General features: G+C 46.7%; 1 protein-coding gene across 2 annotated transcripts; it reads right to left on the bottom strand.

The window, feature by feature from the left end:
* Positions 1 to 661: 661 nt before the first annotated feature.
* Positions 662 to 18133, bottom strand: cgna (cingulin a). 2 transcript variants are annotated; one of them, XM_079746000.1, is made up of 20 exons: positions 18000 to 18133; positions 13513 to 14455; positions 13296 to 13387; positions 13084 to 13153; positions 12881 to 12976; positions 12034 to 12155; positions 11448 to 11553; positions 10184 to 10396; positions 9756 to 9904; positions 9003 to 9123; positions 8342 to 8554; positions 7999 to 8220; positions 6980 to 7228; positions 6573 to 6743; positions 5783 to 5944; positions 5280 to 5453; positions 4490 to 4608; positions 3647 to 3755; positions 2899 to 3062; positions 662 to 2128 (listed from the first exon to the last, which is right to left on the bottom strand). In XM_079746000.1, exons 1-20 carry the CDS (start codon positions 18002 to 18004, stop codon positions 1987 to 1989), a joined length of 3642 nt encoding a protein of 1213 aa, XP_079602126.1. In that variant the 5' UTR covers positions 18005 to 18133; the 3' UTR covers positions 662 to 1986. The 2 variants fall into 2 exon arrangements, with proteins under 2 accessions (XP_079602126.1, XP_079602127.1); XM_079746001.1 differs by having other exon boundaries at positions 13296 to 13360.
* Between the last annotated feature and the right edge of the window lie 525 nt (positions 18134 to 18658).

The following is an 18658-nucleotide window of genomic DNA, read 5'->3' as shown; positions in this document are numbered from 1 at the left end:
ACTGTTAAGACCTGTAATGGAGATGGTTTACTGTCAACTGTTTTAAACCAATGGTAGCATCATGTATTGAGAACACTTTAAGTTTCCACACCAATGGTTAAAATGGGATAACAAAATGTAATACCTTGCTATCAACATTAGCAAAGCATGCTAACGCTCTTTGCTTTATACCTGTTCCAAACAATGGTGTGGGCTAGACTGCAATGTGAGAAAGCTACAGATGAAGCTTTGTTGAGATGTAAAGGAACTCTCTGCTTACACTTACATGTACAATTTTATTGGGGCCATTACAAAACAAGAGTAGTACAGTATAAATTCACAGTGCAGAATCATTAAAGATACCATGTTCTAACCACTAAACATAAATCATTTGAAGTGAGACAGATCTGCATGGCAGTTCGAATAATTGCATTAATAGCTACTGATTGCTAAAAATGTTTTCAAAAATATTAGGTAACTTTTACAAATAGTTTCAAGGTTTACTAAATTACAAATTCTTTAAAAAGAAAAGATTCCTAAAGAGGTTAGATTACATTACAAAACGGAATGCATAGAAGTTGTGTGGCTGTGTCTAGGTTTTTACCTACGTACAGAGAAAATATCTCGCCCATAACTGCTCCAAAATAAATGAACTCAGTCACACACATTTGTAGTCATTGTATTCAAACAGGCACATTTTCTCCCTCGTAATATTAATTTATAAATATCTTCATTTACACATGAAGATTTATCCTAAGAAGATGATTTGGACCCTCGTACCTGGAAAATAGTTTCCACTCTTACCCTGTCTATTCCTGGAAATTATCCTTATATACAAAATAGTCATTTTACTCATAGGGATTTAGATCTCAAACTGCCTGCCACCATGGTATAGGCATCAAGCAGTATCTATCCTAGGCTAATACTATTAAACATTAAAATGCTGGTGGATTTCCCTTCATAGCTACCCTACACAACTGTGAAAACTAGATCAAAAACACAATTGGTAAAGAAGAGTCTTAACACTTTATAGGAACATTTTCAACAGTGAAATCATAAGATATGGTTGATGAAATATTAGCCATCTCTTCACAAGGCTTTGGCCCCATTGGCCAGGAACAGCCATTGTACCATCCTTGTACAAACTGTTTGTCCAAAAGACACTTGTGGTAATCATAAACTTTTTAACCAACATTTGGTCCATGTGGCTCCAATACAAAACTAACTATAATCCAACATTGATTATTATGCATAATGTCATACAGGTTCAACAAAACAATCAACAAAAACAATAAGGTGTGCATAAATGAACTGTGAGTTAAGCTGAGTGCTGTAGGAATCACTTACACTGGAAATATAAGTGAACTCTGAAGGAAAGGACCTAAAAGGTTTTACATTATTCAATCCTAATCAATCGGAAATGAAAGTTCCAAGAAAGAAGAGCACCGTCCTGATTTCAAATGAGGCATTAGGCTCAGTATGCATAAATACAGAATGCATACTTATATCAGTGTCATATTCACTGAAAATCCCGGCTTCCTCAACTCATCCTAGAATGTACCGCAGCACCATTCCCTGCCTTGTTATCTGGCTGACATCCATACCTACAGCAGGCCAAATCTGTGCACCCATAGTATCAGGCCAAAGAGAAAGGGCCACAACACATTCATTTTCAAACTGATATCACACACACAATGTGGCTCTGTAGAAAAAGTCCACATGTAGTGTCCCAATGTAGTTCTTCAGCCAAAGACCCACTCCCCCTTGACACACATATTCAGAGGAAAGCTCCTCCACGTCCCGCGTTTCCTTCAATTCACCTCGAGGCCTTTTAATAGCCGCTCTACTGGACTAATCTCTATATTGCTTCAACCCAAGGGCAATCCTCCCCCCACTACACTATAGCCATTTCATTTCAGACTTTACCAATCCACTTAAACTCCCCCGCCCCATACCACTGTGGTTTCCCCTTAGAGACCCAGCTCCCTGCCCTGGGGGCGCGGGGCCTTAGCAGGAGCTGGTCTGCAGGTTGCTCTCGGTGAGGTAGGAGGTGATGCCGGAGGGGTCGTACAGGCTGTCGTCATCGTCGTCCTCCGAGCTGAGGGCGGAGGAATCCAGGGCCTGGCGTCTCACCGCCTGGGTCTTCCTCCTGTAGCAAACATTTACATTTTACATTTAGGGGATTTTGCTGACGCTTTTGTACAAAGTGACTTACAACCCTTCATTCCCACATTCACACACTAACGGAAATAACCACGCGGGGCGACAGCCAGCTCGTCTGGAGCACTTAGGGTAAGGCGTCTTGCTCAGGGACACCTCGGCACTCGACGTGTCCTAGGAGGAGCAGGGGATCAAACTAGCAACCTTCCGTATACCAGTCAACCCGCGCTACCTCCTGAGCTACTGACGCCCCAAACGGGACAGCATGCAGCGTCACCACCTGTTGCACTCCTTTTATTCAGCTGGGATAACTATGCTTTATCGTTTTTATGTTTCGTTAATTTGTACGCTGTATTGCTTTGTTGTTGTTGCTGCCTTTAACCTCCTCAGTTTTATTTTGATGTGAAGCACTGTATGAAATATACAACAAGTAAATATAGACCTGATTTAAACAGTTCTCTTGCTATTTAACACTGTTCCCATAGTCCCTCTTCACTTCCAAGAAGTTCAATGGAAGTGCGCCCCCTGTTGACCATAAGACAAACACACAGACACACTGTTGGCACCATGGTCGAATGTGGTTCTGGTCCATGGTAATTAAAATAAATACAGTTTACAGAAGCCTTCTCAGCACATCAGGAGACGGTTGTTTTGCTTTTATACTATGACATCCACAGTGGCCTGCTTGTCTCAGTTTTAAATTGAATGTTGATCTTTGGATCTAAACACACACACACACACACACACACACACACTGACTTGAGCTCTGTCTCCAGTGCTTTGATGCGGGTCTGGAGCGCGTCCTTCTGCTCCAGCTGCTCCTCCATCTCCCGCTGGGCCTTTCTCCTCAGCCCGTCCACACGCTCCACCTCCGTCTCCCCCTCATCCACCTGCCTCTTCAGGGCCTTCACCCGCAGGGTGAGCTGCAACGCAAACCAACCTCCTCAACCCACCGCCCGCTAGCCAGGGACCATGATACAACTCACACAGCATTTCCCTATCCCAAGACTTTTCCAAGTAATTCCCGGGAGTGGGGGCATAGATATGGAGCACTATGACGGGGCACTATGACGGCATAGATAGAGGCGAGTTGCATGGAAAGGTAGGCAAGTGCGGATGTAGTATTGGGATGTAATTAGCTGAGCTCTCACACTGACCGGGTTTATTTATTTTTCATCCTTGCGTCTGCATGTCTGTCTGTCAGACTTCAGCCGCTCAGAGTCAGCAGAGAGACGCATCAATGAAGAAAGTAGCTTGTGGCTTGGCGCCTGGGTTCACATAGTGACTCTGTAAGCTTGAGTGAGTAAGTGAGTGGGTGGGTTGGTGAGTGACTTGGTGTGCTTGAGTGGGTAAGTGTGAGTGTGAGTGAGTGAGTGAGTGAGTGAGTGAGTGAGTGAGTGAGTGAGTGAGTGAGTGAGTGAGTGAGTGAGTGAGTGAGTGAGTGAGTGAGTGAGTGAGTGAGTGAGTGAGTGAGAGTGTGTGTGTGTGTGTGTGTGTGTGTGTGTACCTGGTCTCTCTGATCTGTGTGCTGCTGTCTCTCCTCGTCCTGGGCCATGCTGAGCTCTTTCAGTTTTCTCTCAAGGCGACGCTGGGACGCCACCATTGAGTTCTTCTCCCTGTGTGAGAGCCAAGAGAGGAAGCGTGGTCACACACTAACAGAGGGGGAACCAGGAGGAGACAACCCTTCAAAACTACAGCTTTAGCTCACCTTTAAAATGACTGCTTTAACATCACGACTGCTTTAACATCACCTTTAAAACGACTGCTTTAAAATCACCTTTGGCTAAAAAGTTCTCTCTGTTTTCAACAAGTGAACCAGAACCGGACAGAAAGAAGACAACAATGGTTTGGATTCCGGACAAACAGACTAGATGCAACCCCTTTCCGTTTTCCCCTTTTAGGTTGAAATGAAGAAACACTTGAACTAACCTCGTTGCTGAACTGTTTACTTTTTTCTTATACTCCGTCTAGTCAACCCGCACACAGTTATACATCACATTGGTGCCATTATGACCCATCTCCTTCGCTAGCAGCACTGGTGCTTCAAAGCTTGGCAAACTGGTGCTATTGCACACCTCAGCATCCGCTGTCATCTTCCTGGGCACACGCCTTCTTAGGAATGTCCTCTTGTGTTTTTTTTATCTCTCATGGATGGGAGCTTTCATCCTTTTCCTGCGAGCTGTTTTTCCTATGCCCGGGATGCTTCCTTACCTAGTCGCTCTTCACACCTCACCTGACTTCATAAAGCATTTCTGGCACAAAGCACTGAAGGCTAACTTCTCTTATGTGCTTTTTTTCAAGGGAACTCAATCCTTTAATGTTGCAATGTGGGATGTGTAGTGCGGCCCACCTGTCCTCACTGCGTAGGCGTTCCTCTAGCTCCTGGACTTTGAGCTCCAGCTGAGAGACTCCTGCTGAGGAGCGAGACTGGCCCTCCATGTCCGCCAGGCGGCTCCTCAACTCCTTCAGCTGTGTGTTTGTGTTTTGTTTAGTACTTGGAACAGCTTGACATTTGTTATGGGTAAATGAAAATTGCCCATGTTGATTGCAAATGCTTATTATTATAGATCAACAAAGTAAGCAAGCAGGAACATCATGTTTAGGCATAATCTGAGGATGGCAGTCATTACAACACCAGTGAAAACAGGGTTATGTTGAGGCTAAGTAGCTCAGCTCAAATTAGAAAGCTACTGGGTTCAAAGTTCAACGATGTCCTCAGCCTACTTGGAGGCCTCCTTGAGCAAGACACCCCTAACCTCTCCTTAGTTACATGACCTGGTCCTGAATTCACTGAAAATAGTTGACCTGCAGTAGTTATCTTTTCAACCACAACTATTAAGCATACAAATATATCTGAACTAGAACGTTTCTCAATAGTTTTTTTCTAACAGGTGTGTGTGATCCATCTTACATCTAGGTTGGCACTCCCACTTGGAATGTCACCAAGTCACAGGGCCAGGCAGATTTAGAGACGGCTTGTAACTCTGGTCACACTCACACCTTGTAGTTAAACAGGGGCCCATAAAATTATCTAGCTGTAAATGTAGCTACAAGTCACTAAAGGGTTCTAATGGCAGAACTAACATAGTGCAGCTTCAAACGTCTGAGAGGATCCCATTGAAGTGAAGCCCCGTACGTACATGTCTCTCCATGGTGGTCTTGTCCAGCTCCAGGTCCTGCTTGGAGGACCTCTCCTGCAGCAGCTCCGAGCGCAGCGTGTCGATCTGGTCCCGGCTGCGGTTGACCCGGTCCATCAGCATCTCGGCGTTGCCCTTCTCCTCCTCCAGCTCCAGCTCCAGCCGCTTCATCTTGTCCTGCAGAACCAGTAGAGCAACAACCAAGATTGGGATATTACTGAAGAGTACAGCAGCAATTAGGAAAATATGACTAAATACGACGAATAAATGATCAATTATTACTTATAATAACTGCAAGAATTTTGAGCAGTTTGTATCTCGTCTATGTTGTTGCAGAGAACAACAACATATACCATTCAAAATATGAATATAAAATATAAGTTACGTTATAAAATACGAACTAATATAAACTCATACCAATGTCTAAAATATAAATACCATCAATAGTAAGAATAAAGGCTGATAATACAGATGATATTTGTCCCTAATATGTAAGACAGCATTACCTCCAGCAGGCGGTTCTCGCGGCTCTTCTCGCTGTGGCTGTTCTTGCTGTTCTCCAGCTCTGCCTCCAGGTGGCGCAGTCTGTTGGTCAGCAGCTCTCGGTCGAGCTGGTGGTTGTCCCGCTCCTCACACGCCAGCAGCAGCTCCTTCTTCTGTCGCGACATCTACGCACACGCACACGCACACGCACACACACAAAACGTCCTTGGCTTTGGTTGTATTTCCAGCCTTATTTCTTTACACTATTCAATGCATCTTCATAACCATAATACACAATAAAAACCCTCTAGATTGAATTGTATCAACACTTGTCCTCTGAAAATGTTTGGCAGGCACAAATGTAACTCAAGTGAAACATTTTGTTTTGTTATTTTCTTATCACTGAACTTTCGTCTCGTGTCAGTTTTGCAGTGTATCAGTTAAACTCCCATCTTGTTGGTTTCATATTATAAGAGCAGACATGAGGCGTTATTTGCAATGTATTCCTAATGTCATTAATTCAGGTAGCATCGATTGATTACAACATTGCTTACCAAGATAGTAACGCTAGATATGCAAAAAAATCAAGACCTCCCCAAAAGCCTCTTCTTTCGTCTAGTTTCTTTTGACAAGCTGGACACATTTCTCTGCCAAATGTCCTCTGTTCGTTTCATTTGATTACATTTTGACCAATGTGGATGATACTTTGTCTAAGAAGGAACAAAAACATTTTGGTAGCAGATACCTTCAATGACAAACACGGTAGTAACAGCAATGAAAAACACACAGGTGCACAAAGGCACACAACAGCACCTCCTCCTCCAGCCTCCTCAGACTGGCCTGGCTCCTTTCCAGATCAGCCTGAGCATCGTTGCCGTGGCGATGGGCCTCCTGAGTCTCCTTGCGTGTCTTCTCCCGCTGCTCCTCCAGCTGGGCCCGCAGAATCTGCACCTCCTCTCTGGACGAGCCTTGCACCGACTCATGCTGACAGAGGGAGTCAGAGGGAGGGAGAGCGAGAGACAGAGACAAGAACGAGAGAGGAATGCAGAGAGGGACAGAGATTTATTTGCCAGGTATTTTCAAGTATTTATTTAATCCGGCCCTCCAAGTGCTCCAGACAGCGCTCCCAGTGCTCCAAACAGCCCTCCCAGTGCTCCAGAGCTCAAGACAGCCCTCCCAGTGCTATAAACAGTGCTCCATACAGCCCTTCCAGTCCGTACCTCCTTGAGAAGTTTCTCTAGAGCCTTCTCCTGCTGTAGCCGGACCTCCTCCAGCTGGCTGTGGGACTGAGCCAGCGCCTCCTTCTCCCTCTCCCGGACCTCCAGGCTCTGCCGGAGCTCAATGGTCTCCTGGCCCAGGCGGGAGGCTTTCCTCTTGGCCTCGTCCAGCTCCGACTTCAGCCCCCTGATCTCGCTGTGAAGGGCCACCTCCAGCTCAGAGCTCTCTGAGGTGCTGCTCTGCAGCTGGGCCTGATGGAGACACACCGAGAGATACAAAAAAAAAGTTACACGCTTGAATCAATACACCCAAGTATTTTTTGTTGCTATAATTACTAGCATTACGTACTTTAAGAAAACATGCGATAAAGGAGCAGGTAGGCATCTTTCCAAAGTATGCCTACAGGTAGGTTGTACAACCCAGTACCTTGGGCTGGGAGCCCCCTAGGCCAGTAGCCCATGTTATGTTTGTATTATGTGTGCATAATCCCTCCGCTCAACTACCTCAGCTGGACGTCTGGTACCGCCATCGCTAAGAGCAAGCAAAGGTCGATCAGCAAAGTCACAACTTTTCTCTGTTTTGGGACGTCAGTGGTGGAACGAGCTCCCTACCGATGTCAGGACCGCAGAGTTGCTCACCAGCTTCCGCAAAAGACTCAAAACTCACCTGTTCAGAGTTCATCTCGACTCTGCATAGAAACCAATGCACAGCCACCATTGAATGTTGTACGTCCTGGCACTTGTACATTGCACTTATTCAAGGTACTTAATTGTGTAGCATCTACAGTAGCTGCTATCGCTGCTTTACACGGGGAATGGGTTAGCCTAGCGATTGTAATACTTGCACTTGGTTCTATGAACATCTTTACTGTACCGACAGCGATATATTGTTTCACTTCTTATGACAAATGTACTTATTGTAACAAATGCACTTATTGTAAGTCGCTTTGGATAAAAGCGTCTGCTAAATGCCCTAAATGTAAATTTAAATGTATATGCATTAAGACCTTTTCTGTCCTCACCTCAAGGCGTAAGATTTTATCTCTGATGCGTGTGCTGGCTTCCTCCTGCTCCTTCTCCGAGTCTCTGAGATCGGCTAGTTCCGTCTGCGCTCTGCAAAGGCAGGTCTTGGTAGATTGTAGCTCCGCCTCGACCAATGAGAGCTTCTCCTGAAGGCGGGTCCCCTCCCCTTTGGCCTCCCCGAGCTTCTGCTCCATCTCGGAGACGACCGATGGGTCTGGAAGCTAAGCACACACACAAAGGCATAAGTTACAAAATGGATTCAATAGTTTTGTTGCTAACAAAAATATATATCTTTATGATTAGTGTTGCATGAATGGTGGTGGTGGTCTCATACGCCCCAACCTTTTTGCTTCTTTGTTGTTCCTTGGCAAACTCCTCTTTGGCCTTCTTCAATTGCTCCTTCAGCCTGTCAATCTCATACTTGAGCTCCGCCTCCTGTTCCTGGTGGGCCTTTTTCAAGGAGATCACCTCCATCACCTTCCTGTCCATGTCAGTCCTGTGCTTCTCCACCTCTGACTGCACCTTCAGCAGGTTTGAACGGGAACTCGAGAGCTCCTGGAAAAATATATACACTCTGACTTTCTTAAGAAGGACAAAGTATGTCAAAGCACTTCAAATTATCATAGGTTTTCAATGAACAGCATTACTCTGAAGAAGTCTGTACCAAAATGGTCTAAATAACCATGACACCGCCTGCCCACTGTTGATACACTCTGCTTGTTCGGTCTCTTTCAGCTGACTCACCACTGTGCTCTAGGATATTTACCCTTTACCCCCATGTTCTACAGCTTGATGTGTCTTATTTTAATTGAAACGCCTGAGAATGAGCTACATATAAGAAGGTAGGATGTGTCAAAGGAGGGCCCCTCAGTGAGGGTGTCTTTAAGGGTAGGGTGGGTTAAAGGAGGGCCCCTTGGTGAGGGTGTTTGTAAGGGATGGGTGTGTGGGGGAGGGCCCCTTGGTGAGGGTGTCTGTAGGCGTAGGGTGTGTGAGAGGAGGGCACCTTTGAGAGGGACTCTGCGTGGCTGGGGTCAGGTATCTGCTGCTTCATGGAGCTCACCCGTCCCTGGAGCTCCTTCAGCTCCTCCTCAAACTCCTCCTTATCCAGACGCACCTTCAGCAGTCTGGACCGGTACACACACACACACACACACACACACACAGACACACACACACACACACACACCACATGTCAGAAGACAGCAGCCTCTGGAGAGCGTCCGATTAAAAGGTGCTTGGCTTTGTTGAATCACAGGAGCTTGATTTGAGTTAGATGTGTCAGTAGGTTTTATTTTTGTTGTTGCATCTTTTCAAATCAACATGGATCAATACTATCATATCTAAATACAAAAGCACACACAACTACGAGACATCCATACTCTGCATCATCCGTGTTTGTTTTCTACAAAACAGAACTAAGTTAGGGGAGGGACAGTCTCAAAACTACAATCACTGGACTAGGCACAACACTGGAAGGGGAACACAGCACAGGGGGTTGTTCCCTAGTCTTTCTCACGGTGGCTGTGGGCTGCCTGGAGACTCCCTGACAGACAGGCAGACACACCCGTCAGAGGCAGGACAAAAGAGAGAGAACAGATCAATCATAATAACCTTAGAATACAACGAGGGGAACGTATGAAAACACAACCGCTGCAGTGCAGACACCAGAGCCCTTTCCATGAGGTTACATGGAGAGGTGGAGGAGGGCTGCACTCACTCCTGAGTACATGGAGAGGTGGAGGAGGGCTGCACTCACTCCTGCCGGGTGGTGCGCAGCTCATCCTTGGTGGTGTGGAACTGCTCCATCCAGTGGCTGCTCTCGTCCCGGCAGTCCTCCAGCTGCTGCTGCAGGGAGCGCACCGAGGAGTTGACCCGCAGCCGTTCCGCCTCGATCCCCGCCTGGGACTGATGGGGGGGGGGGGGGGGGGGTGGTTGTGTAGGCTGTGTTCACTTAGTTCCCAAATGTCTTCTCTCAGATCTGATTGCTGACTGTTTGCACTGTGGTCTCCTTGCGAGCGAGGGAAATAAGCACTAATGAAAGTAGCTGATCAGTTTAAGATCCGAGATCATGGGATCTGAACGGTTCTCCAGATTGATCGATTTGAAAGAATATATGTTTACAGTTAGGCAAAGTTTTGACCCATTTGGCCTTCCATATCCATATCCATGTGTGTAGCTCTGTACCTGGGACACCTGCTCCATGCTGCCACGGAGCTTCTCCATGTCGGTGCTGTACTGCTCCCGCAGGCTCTCCATGTCGCGGTCGTGAGAGGCCACCTCGTCCTTCAGCACGCCCTTCAGCGCCGTCAGCTCCCTCTCCCGCTGCCGCAGGCCCTCCTCCAGACGCTGCTTCAGCTGGGACGCCTCCGCCAGCTGGGCCTGGAAGCCCGCCAACTCCTACGGGGGCATAGATATGCGGGACACACACAGCCAGTTATGTCCGATTCCCTTTTCGGTTCGGCCTCTCTCATAATTTATTCTGTGATGGTGTACGCCATCAATTATCACGTAATCACACATTATGAGAGCTCAGAGTGATTGCTTGGCTTGCCTCGTCTGACAAGCAGCCAAGAAGAACTGGGTGTAATATAAAACACCACTTCATAAAGCCATAAGCAGAACAACAAGATTTATGGTAAAACAGTCCCTGGATGGACTGCCTCGTGGATGGCCAGGTCTTAATCTTTGAGAAAGTGCCAATCGTTCAAATATTTGTATATTTGAATGGATAATAGTTGCAGTAGAAGATTGACAGGTTTAAAGAATACAAAGTGACCCAAGTTTTATCCAGACCCCTTAACCAAGACCCCCTTAACCCAGACCCCTTTACCCAGACCCCCTTTACCCTGACCCCTTTACCCAGATCCCCTCAACCCAGACCCCTTTACCCAGACCCCCTTAATCCAGACCCCTTTACCCAGACCCCCTTAGCCCAGACCCCCTAACCCAGACCCCTTAACCTAGACCCCTTAACCCAGACCCCTTAACCCAGACCGCCTTAATCAGACCCCCCTAACCCAGACCCCTTAACCCAGAACCCGTTAACCCAGAGCCCTTTATACAGACACCTTTAACCCAGACTCCTTTAACCCAGACCCCCTTAACCCAGACCCCTTTACCCAGACCCCCTTAACCCAGACCCCCTTAGCCCAGACCCCTCTAACCCAGAACCCGTTAACCCAGACCCCCTTAACCAGACCCCCCTAACCCAGACCCATTAACCCAGACCCGTTAACCCAGACCCCGTTAACCCAGACCCGTTAACCTAGACCCCGTTAACCCAGACCCCTTTACCCAGACCCCTTTACACAGACACCTTTAACCCAGACCTCTATACCCAGACCCTCCATGTGCTGCTCACGCTGCCAACTCATCAATGCCTGGTTAATGCAAGTGGACGCTAGCAGTGTGGGTCTGTGTGTTCCTCAGTGCCTGTGAGTGTCTGTACCGTCCTGCTGCTCTCCCTCAGCTCGTCCTGGAGCCCAGCCAGCTGGTCCTCCATATCCCTGACCCGTGTCTCCGCGTTCTCCCTCTCCATGCGAAGCTGAATCAGCCTGTTGGAGCCACACAGGGAAACTCCTTAAACCACAAACACTACGCACTGTATTGGGGTTGGTGAATTGGCTCAGTAACTGAAGGTTGGGATGAACATGGGGTGAGTGTTCAGCAGTGTGATAGCTTTGGTATTTGGGAACCCCGTGCCCCTCCTTCGAGTACAGTTACAACACCCAATCCAAGATTACATTCCAAAACTGTTTCTGAGAGCATGCGTTTGGAGCTCAGAAAAAGTGTTGTTTAATGATGCTAGCATTGGCATCTAGTATTGATTACCCTCTTAGAAATCATTAACAAAAATAAATAATAAGACAAATTAATGTTTAATGCATTACAGAAATGTTCATAAACTAATAAATATCATGTACACAACTCAAGTTAATTCATCGTTTGTATTACTTTGAAATTGGTGACATTTCGAGTCCTGACTCCTTGGACATACTTCAACTGTGTGTGCGTGTGCGTTTCAAGGTCCTCACTCAGACTGTGTTTGGTGGAACTCCTTGTTCTTCCGACCAAGCATCTCCTGGAGCTGGATGTTCTCGTCCAGGGACGACTCCAGCTCCTCTCGGAGAGCAGGGTCCGGCCTGCCACTGGAGCTCTGCATGCACACACACACACACACACACACACACACACGCACACACACACACACACAACTGAATAAATGCATAGCATAATATAAAAACAGTTCTTGAGTATTATATATAGTTTATATCTTTTTTTTAATCACCATTATACAAAAGGTCTAAGCGATGTGGGATCGATGTGGGATTCATGCCAGCAAGCATGCAGAGGTCCGACGAGAAAATACATTTTCGGGATTAAGTTCTTATGGGGGCATTAGAGGCTTCCTTAAACCAGCGTATAATGGCTCGTTATGAAGGATATAAGATTAGTGTTAAGATGTCTTTGAGTTTGAGAACCTCTGGCCATAAGACCACTGGGATTTATCTGAGCCATTTTAAAACAACTTTTAGTCTCTTAAATCAGAATACTACAAAATTAGCGATAAAAGTCACAGGACACCAGATGAGTAGCCGCTAAATTCACCCCACGTCATTCATATTGCTCAGGGTTCATTCACACAACCCGAAGAGACCTACAACAAAGTGTGTGCTTTATCTAAGAGAAAACAGCCTTCATAATTTTAAGGGTCTAGGAGCGGGAGGAGGAGGTGTTGGCTCCACTCCAGCTGCAGGAGAAAGCAAAAGAGAAACTCAACCAGGAGGTAAGGACTGGGAGCGCTGTGTTGAGCGCTGTGTGGAGTGCTGCGGTTTGATGAAAATCAAACCCTGTGCATCTTATCCATGGGGCTCCACCTACCCTCCTCTCCTCCTTCAGAGCGGCCTGCAGGTCGCCCAGGCTCCTCTCCAGCTCCCGCTTCTCTTTCCTCCACTCCGCACCGGACCCGTCCCTGGACTGGTACCGCCAACCACAGGGGAAAGCATAACTCATTAGCATAGAACAACTACCACAGTTACAGTTAATTCTGTGGTGAGCACTGAGAGATAGGAACACACATGTACCCTGAGGCTCTGGACCTTCTGAAATATGACCTTGACTTTCTGCTTGATGGCAACCTCACTCTCACTGGTTCTAAGAGAGAGAGTGAGAGGGGGGAGACAACCACACAGGGATCAGTTACAGTAATCTGAGCGTTAATGATTTATTGATCACACAAGGGTGAATCTAGGAACCCCTGCAGAAGAGGTAAGGAAATGTGGAACGCGGTCCTTACCCGTCTCTCAGGATGCTGTACAGGGTCTGCATGAGCTGTTCCTCTTCCTCGTTCACCACCTGACCCTGGTCCAATAAAAGGTCAGGGGTCACCTTCAGACAGAGACCTCAGTGTGTAATGATACTCATGTCATGTTGCAACGGCATTAGATTCATATTCTAAGAACAGAAACTATTCAACACATTGATTACCCGCTAATACCAGAAGGTTATCTTACGTGTTTCTCTGAGTTATGGATGGGAGCACTGTTGTTGTTTTCCACAGCTAGTGCTCTCCCAGTTGGAGACCACTGATGAGGCCCACTGGAGGCGGTGCGCTGGTTCCGTCCCAGGCTGCTGTCGGTGGAGGAGGGCCTGGAGGAGTAGGGATTGGGGGTGAGCACAGGGGAGGCCTCTCTGGGGTCTTCCGGTCGTGGAGAGTAGACCCTTTGTCCCTCGGCTCCACCAGCACCAGCACCTCCTCCTTCTCTGCCATCAAACCTGTGGATCAGTCTGTTGACGGGGGTGATCCGTCTTTGGCCCGAGTGGAGCTCTGTGTTTTGAGGAGGAGGAGCAGGAGGAGGAGGGTTGTGCCTGACCTGGACCCCCCTCGTTCCATCGAGGGAGCCGTTCTGATAACGCCCGTTGTGGTCCGCCTCTCTGACGGCCCCTCCCCTGGCACGCTCTCTCTCCCTCCCGACGACCAGCCCTCCATCAAGGTTGCCATAGCTACCCGACCTCCCGTCCCCCGGGGGCCGCCTTAGCTGGAACTCCTCGCCTCCTCCTGGCTCCTCCCCGTCCCGGTCCAGCAGCGAGCCATGTGACTGGGCCCTGCGTAGTGCCCCTCCTCCTCCACCTCCTCCGTACATGACCTCCCCCTCCTGCTCCCCCACCTCCGCCTTCTCCCTGCGCCGCGGGAGGCTGCCATAGCCGGGAGGGTAGTGCGTCTTCAGCTGCACGCCATACGAGTCCCCCTTCTCCCCTCCGTCCTTTAGGACCACGTACGGCTGGCCGGCGATCCCCTGCACCCTCACCGCCACCCCATATTTGGAGGCAGGACGGGGCTTGGTCCTAGGCTGGGGGCCCGGGACCCCGCCACCGCGGGCGTCCTGGAGGTCCTTGATGAAGCGGATCTGAACCCCGTGGTCCAAGGGGGTCGGGCCACCGGAGGACGTGCTCATGCTGAGGTTAACGTGATGCGTAGAAACAGGAGACAAGGAGTAAAGTTGTGGTATTATTCTGCCGAAACATTAAGTGTGACCCGAATACATTGCTAATGCTTTTGGTAGCAGTGATTAACAGGGTTGAAACTATATTCCCATTATCAATGTGTGTATGGGTCGAAATTATCACCAAGTTCAGATCAATGACACATACCAATACTTAAGTCAATGATGTGTTATTGATATTTTCTTCTACTTTTATTAATTAAAAGTTAATAATCAAGTGATTATATAAAATATTATCCACTATGAACCTTCCTGTGTTTGAAAGACTGGCCACAACCAAACCTTCAAGGCCTATAACCTCATCAGCTTTCTTAAAATACTGAAAACTGTTTGGATGATTTGGTGCATTCAGTAAAGGATCAGACGAATACAACAATAATACAATACATACAATTCATAATAACCACGGGTCTGGATGAGGCCAAACCTCCCCACCACTGGGAGCCACATCGTACACTTTGAACAAACAGATCGGGGCATGGTTCTACTAAGTTTCTGGCTCTCAGCTGCCCGCGTGGACTTTGTCCTCGGTTTGCATACTCGGCCAGTGATTAACCCGAAACCACACACACCCACATTTTCCCTCTTACACACTCATGCACACCAGTGAGTAAGCCAGCCAATCCTCAACCGATAATACCAGTCCTCTTGCATGTGAACAACCCCGCTGCCCAACCCCACATCATGTTAACCCCCCCTTTCATCCTGGAGTTGGAGTTCTGGTTCAGGAGCAGGCATATCCTCCAATGTAGGTTACAGAACACCTTGGAGATTCATTAAGTAACACACCCTTCATTCCACTCCCTCCTTATACATTATCTTCACTCTGATCTGATTGTTGCATAATGATGTGTGCTTGACTAGAAAAGTACTGCATCTCCACTACTACAGCTGAACACCTCCTGCAAAAACCTCTCCCTGATTCCTCCACCTCTTCCAAATACAGAGCGAGAACGATAGCCAGAGCCATTGCCAGAGCGAGAGAGCATGAGAGAGAGAAGAAATGGGGGTGGAGATAGTAAGAATAAAACAGCTAACATGTCTCTTATCAGGTCAAATTACCAAGGTCAGGCTTTGTATCTGTCATCGATCTTCCCTGCCAAATAGCTGGTGAATTCCCAATGGAACGGGCGGTAACGTTGTTTGTTTTAGAATAACCAATACTTAAGTCTGACGCTCCGGACCACAGATGGAAAATAGGTTACAACCACTGTTGCAGGTCGCTTTGTGCTTGCACAACCATCTTCATCATGGATCTAGCCTTATGAAGCGGAGGGAAAGGTCATAAGGGGGAGGGAAGAGCATATATTAAGTTTATCGGCTGGACTTCAAGGAAAAACACAATAAAACAAAGTAAATAAGGTTAAGGTGCGTGCCATTTATGAAATAACTGATTACGTATGAAAGGTTTTGCTGAATGGATGATTTTAACAAGCGTATTATGTTTGTGTAGGTGTTTGCGGTCAGTTTAAGGGGACAAAGACATCATCTTGAAGAGCCCTAATAATCGGAGGTCCTATGGGAGCTGTAGAGGAACCACTAAGCCAGTTTGTTCAGTTGGCCATGAAGTTTGCAGGTCAAGTGTTTACGTCAGGCACTCCAGTGCGATTAGCAAGGGCATTCCATGAGAGAAAGGGTCAGAAGATAAGGGCGGAAGTGTGGATCTAAACAGCATGGTTTCTTAGGTTAAACCAAGGGAACAGGCACACGGATGGTAGCAAGGGGCAGATACCAAAGCAGGGTCAGATGGTTTAAAGGCCCTAATGACATCTATCAGAATTTTAAGAAGATATGATGTAAAACCGAAATAGCTTAATATGCAGTGGGAAATCATTTCAGATTGATGCGCATTTACAATCACATGGGACTAGTCAAAATGTTGTTTCTTTCAAACAATCGTTCCATTACACACACATGACCCCTCCTCTAATGGTAATTGTGTCATTGTCATGGCATCAGATGAGCAAAAAGGTCAGGGACCTGATGGGCGTGGAATGAGGGGGACCCATCCCATTGTTCCAGAGATGTGGGGCAGAAAACCAGGGCAGCAATTTTGAGAATGTGCACCCTCATTTACAACAACCATTCTGCTAATAACCATAACCTACAGACCTCCATCACAGTCTGTCTACAGCCTCTATCATTCCCTTCTACCATGAGCTTCTATTTTACATCTCTTCAGCACACCCTTCTCAGTCTGGTCTGACTGTACATGTCTCGCTATGTCTTGCTTAAATACACATCCTGCTTCAATACCAAACCAGGCAAAACACTTTTTCATCAAGTATATTCCCAACAAGGCAATTCTTACCTGACAAAAGACAGCAGGGACAAGCCAACGGTTTACTATAACTTATTGTTAGTAAGGATTTTTTTTTTTTGCAACTCCTGCATCTCTTGTTAACCAAGTTAGAAGCTGCAGTTTATTCAGGTATATATGGTTCACACCTCACAGCCACCTTACGATCATTTGCTCCATTTCAATCGTTCTCTATGGTTCAATTTACTGACAGTAAACTTATTTAAGTCAACTCTTGGATCGAAAACGACTAAGATTAGAAGACGCGACAGCAACCGCAATGTATGTCATGGCAGCAATGATTTTTTTTGGGTATCACTGAGCCAAAACAAGTATAATTATGATGTTGTTTTGACAATATTAATCCGAAACTCATGTTTTATTTTTTACACTAATATAAACACTTAACATAGGCTTACCTATGGCTCTTTTCACATTGCATTCCTGGCTTTGAGCAGATCCCTTCTCTCTTTCAGTCCTCACTGTTCATCAAGGTTTCAAAACTAGTTACTGCTCCTCTTTCCCATTAAGACAAGCAGCACCATTATTCCCTCCCTGAATAGCCAGAGTGGGATAAGTGTAACACTAAGTTAGTGTTACATCAATACCAATATATAAGGAGCGCTCAAGTATGGCCATCCCAGTTCCCATCCTACTTCGTGCACTTGTTTCCACTCAGTCACATTTGCATTGAGGATATTCCACTACATAATCTGTACTAGTAGGCCACACACTAACGTTACGTCTTGTTACTTTCTATAACTATTGTGCAGCCCCGGGTAGTCCTGAATCGTTTAGAGTAAGTGCATCAGCACATTTATCCGAAACAAAATAATCCTTAATCTAAATTGAATACTACTCCGTGAGTAACTCATATAAATCCCTCTCGTTGACAAATAAACACATTAATATAATCCACAGTCCGGGGCAGGACCCGTCCTACAAACGAACGAGACCCGTTGTCTGAGGAGAGCTATAAACCCAATCTATAGTTCATCAAAATGTAGGGAAACCAACCTCAACACGTATATTTTAAGTAATTAGCAGGGGGGATAAAGACAACGATTGAACAGTATTAAAGTGCATTGAGACAACACTAAGCGCTGCAGCGAGAGGAGCGGATCGCGTTGCACTGACAGTCTGCAGGCTGGCCTGCGTCTGGTCTCAGCAGTCTGGCACCAAAAGTTACCAAACATACCTCATGTTGTGAGAATCCTTCAGTGGTCGCTAGCGCTGGCTTTGATTTGTTACTCCACTTGTACCGATGTACTTCAAGACAGCTCAGCAATGGATCGTAGAGCCATCAAAATGCATAAACAGCAGTGAAACAACACCCTCATATCAAACCAGCCACACAAGTTCATCATGGGACGGGAGCAACCTGTTACCTTTGTCCTCTGGCGCGCCGCCCCGCCCAGCGCCGCCCGACGCGGCAAGCTGATTGGTTCTGCGTGTCGCCATGGGCGCTGCCTAAAGAGCACCCTCTGTGAGGATTGGTGAATCTCGCATGTCAGTCAACGATTGATATAGTTATGTTTGCTGAAGTTTTTTGGAAGACATCAAGAACTGCATTTGAAATACATGCAAGAATTTTTGTTTTACTTGTAATAAATAACCTTGATGACCTTTTAAAGTCAGCGATCACAATCACGTCGACTGTTGTGAAGTAGTAACTGGCCTTTTCCTGTAGATGGCGCAGATATCTCGCGTCAGAGCAGCAACATAATCGTCTCATTTAGATATTAGTTATTATTTGCAGATTGCAAGCCTAAAAATATTCATATAGTGTATAGGACGTTACCCAGATATCAGCAGAACAAATGTTCATATCCTCAACTGCAGATACATCATTTTCAA

This window comes from Pollachius pollachius, assembly GCF_949987615.1.
Source record: "Pollachius pollachius genome assembly, chromosome: 1".
NCBI classification, from domain to species: domain Eukaryota; kingdom Metazoa; phylum Chordata; class Actinopteri; order Gadiformes; family Gadidae; genus Pollachius; species Pollachius pollachius.
The sequence above is the reverse complement of the archived record's forward strand: the minus strand, read 5'-3'. Positions and strand labels throughout refer to the sequence as shown.

Excerpts from the sequence above, each read along its gene's own strand:
- cgna (XM_079746000.1), bottom strand. Across the intron at positions 9,905-10,183 it reads GCATGGAGCAGGTGTCCCAG|TCCCAGGCGGGGATCGAGGC; the intron begins GTACAGAGCTAC and ends CCCCCCCATCAG. Across the intron at positions 2,129-2,898 it reads GCACTGGAGACAGAGCTCAA|GAGGAAGACCCAGGCGGTGA; the intron begins GTCAGTGTGTGT and ends TGTTTGCTACAG.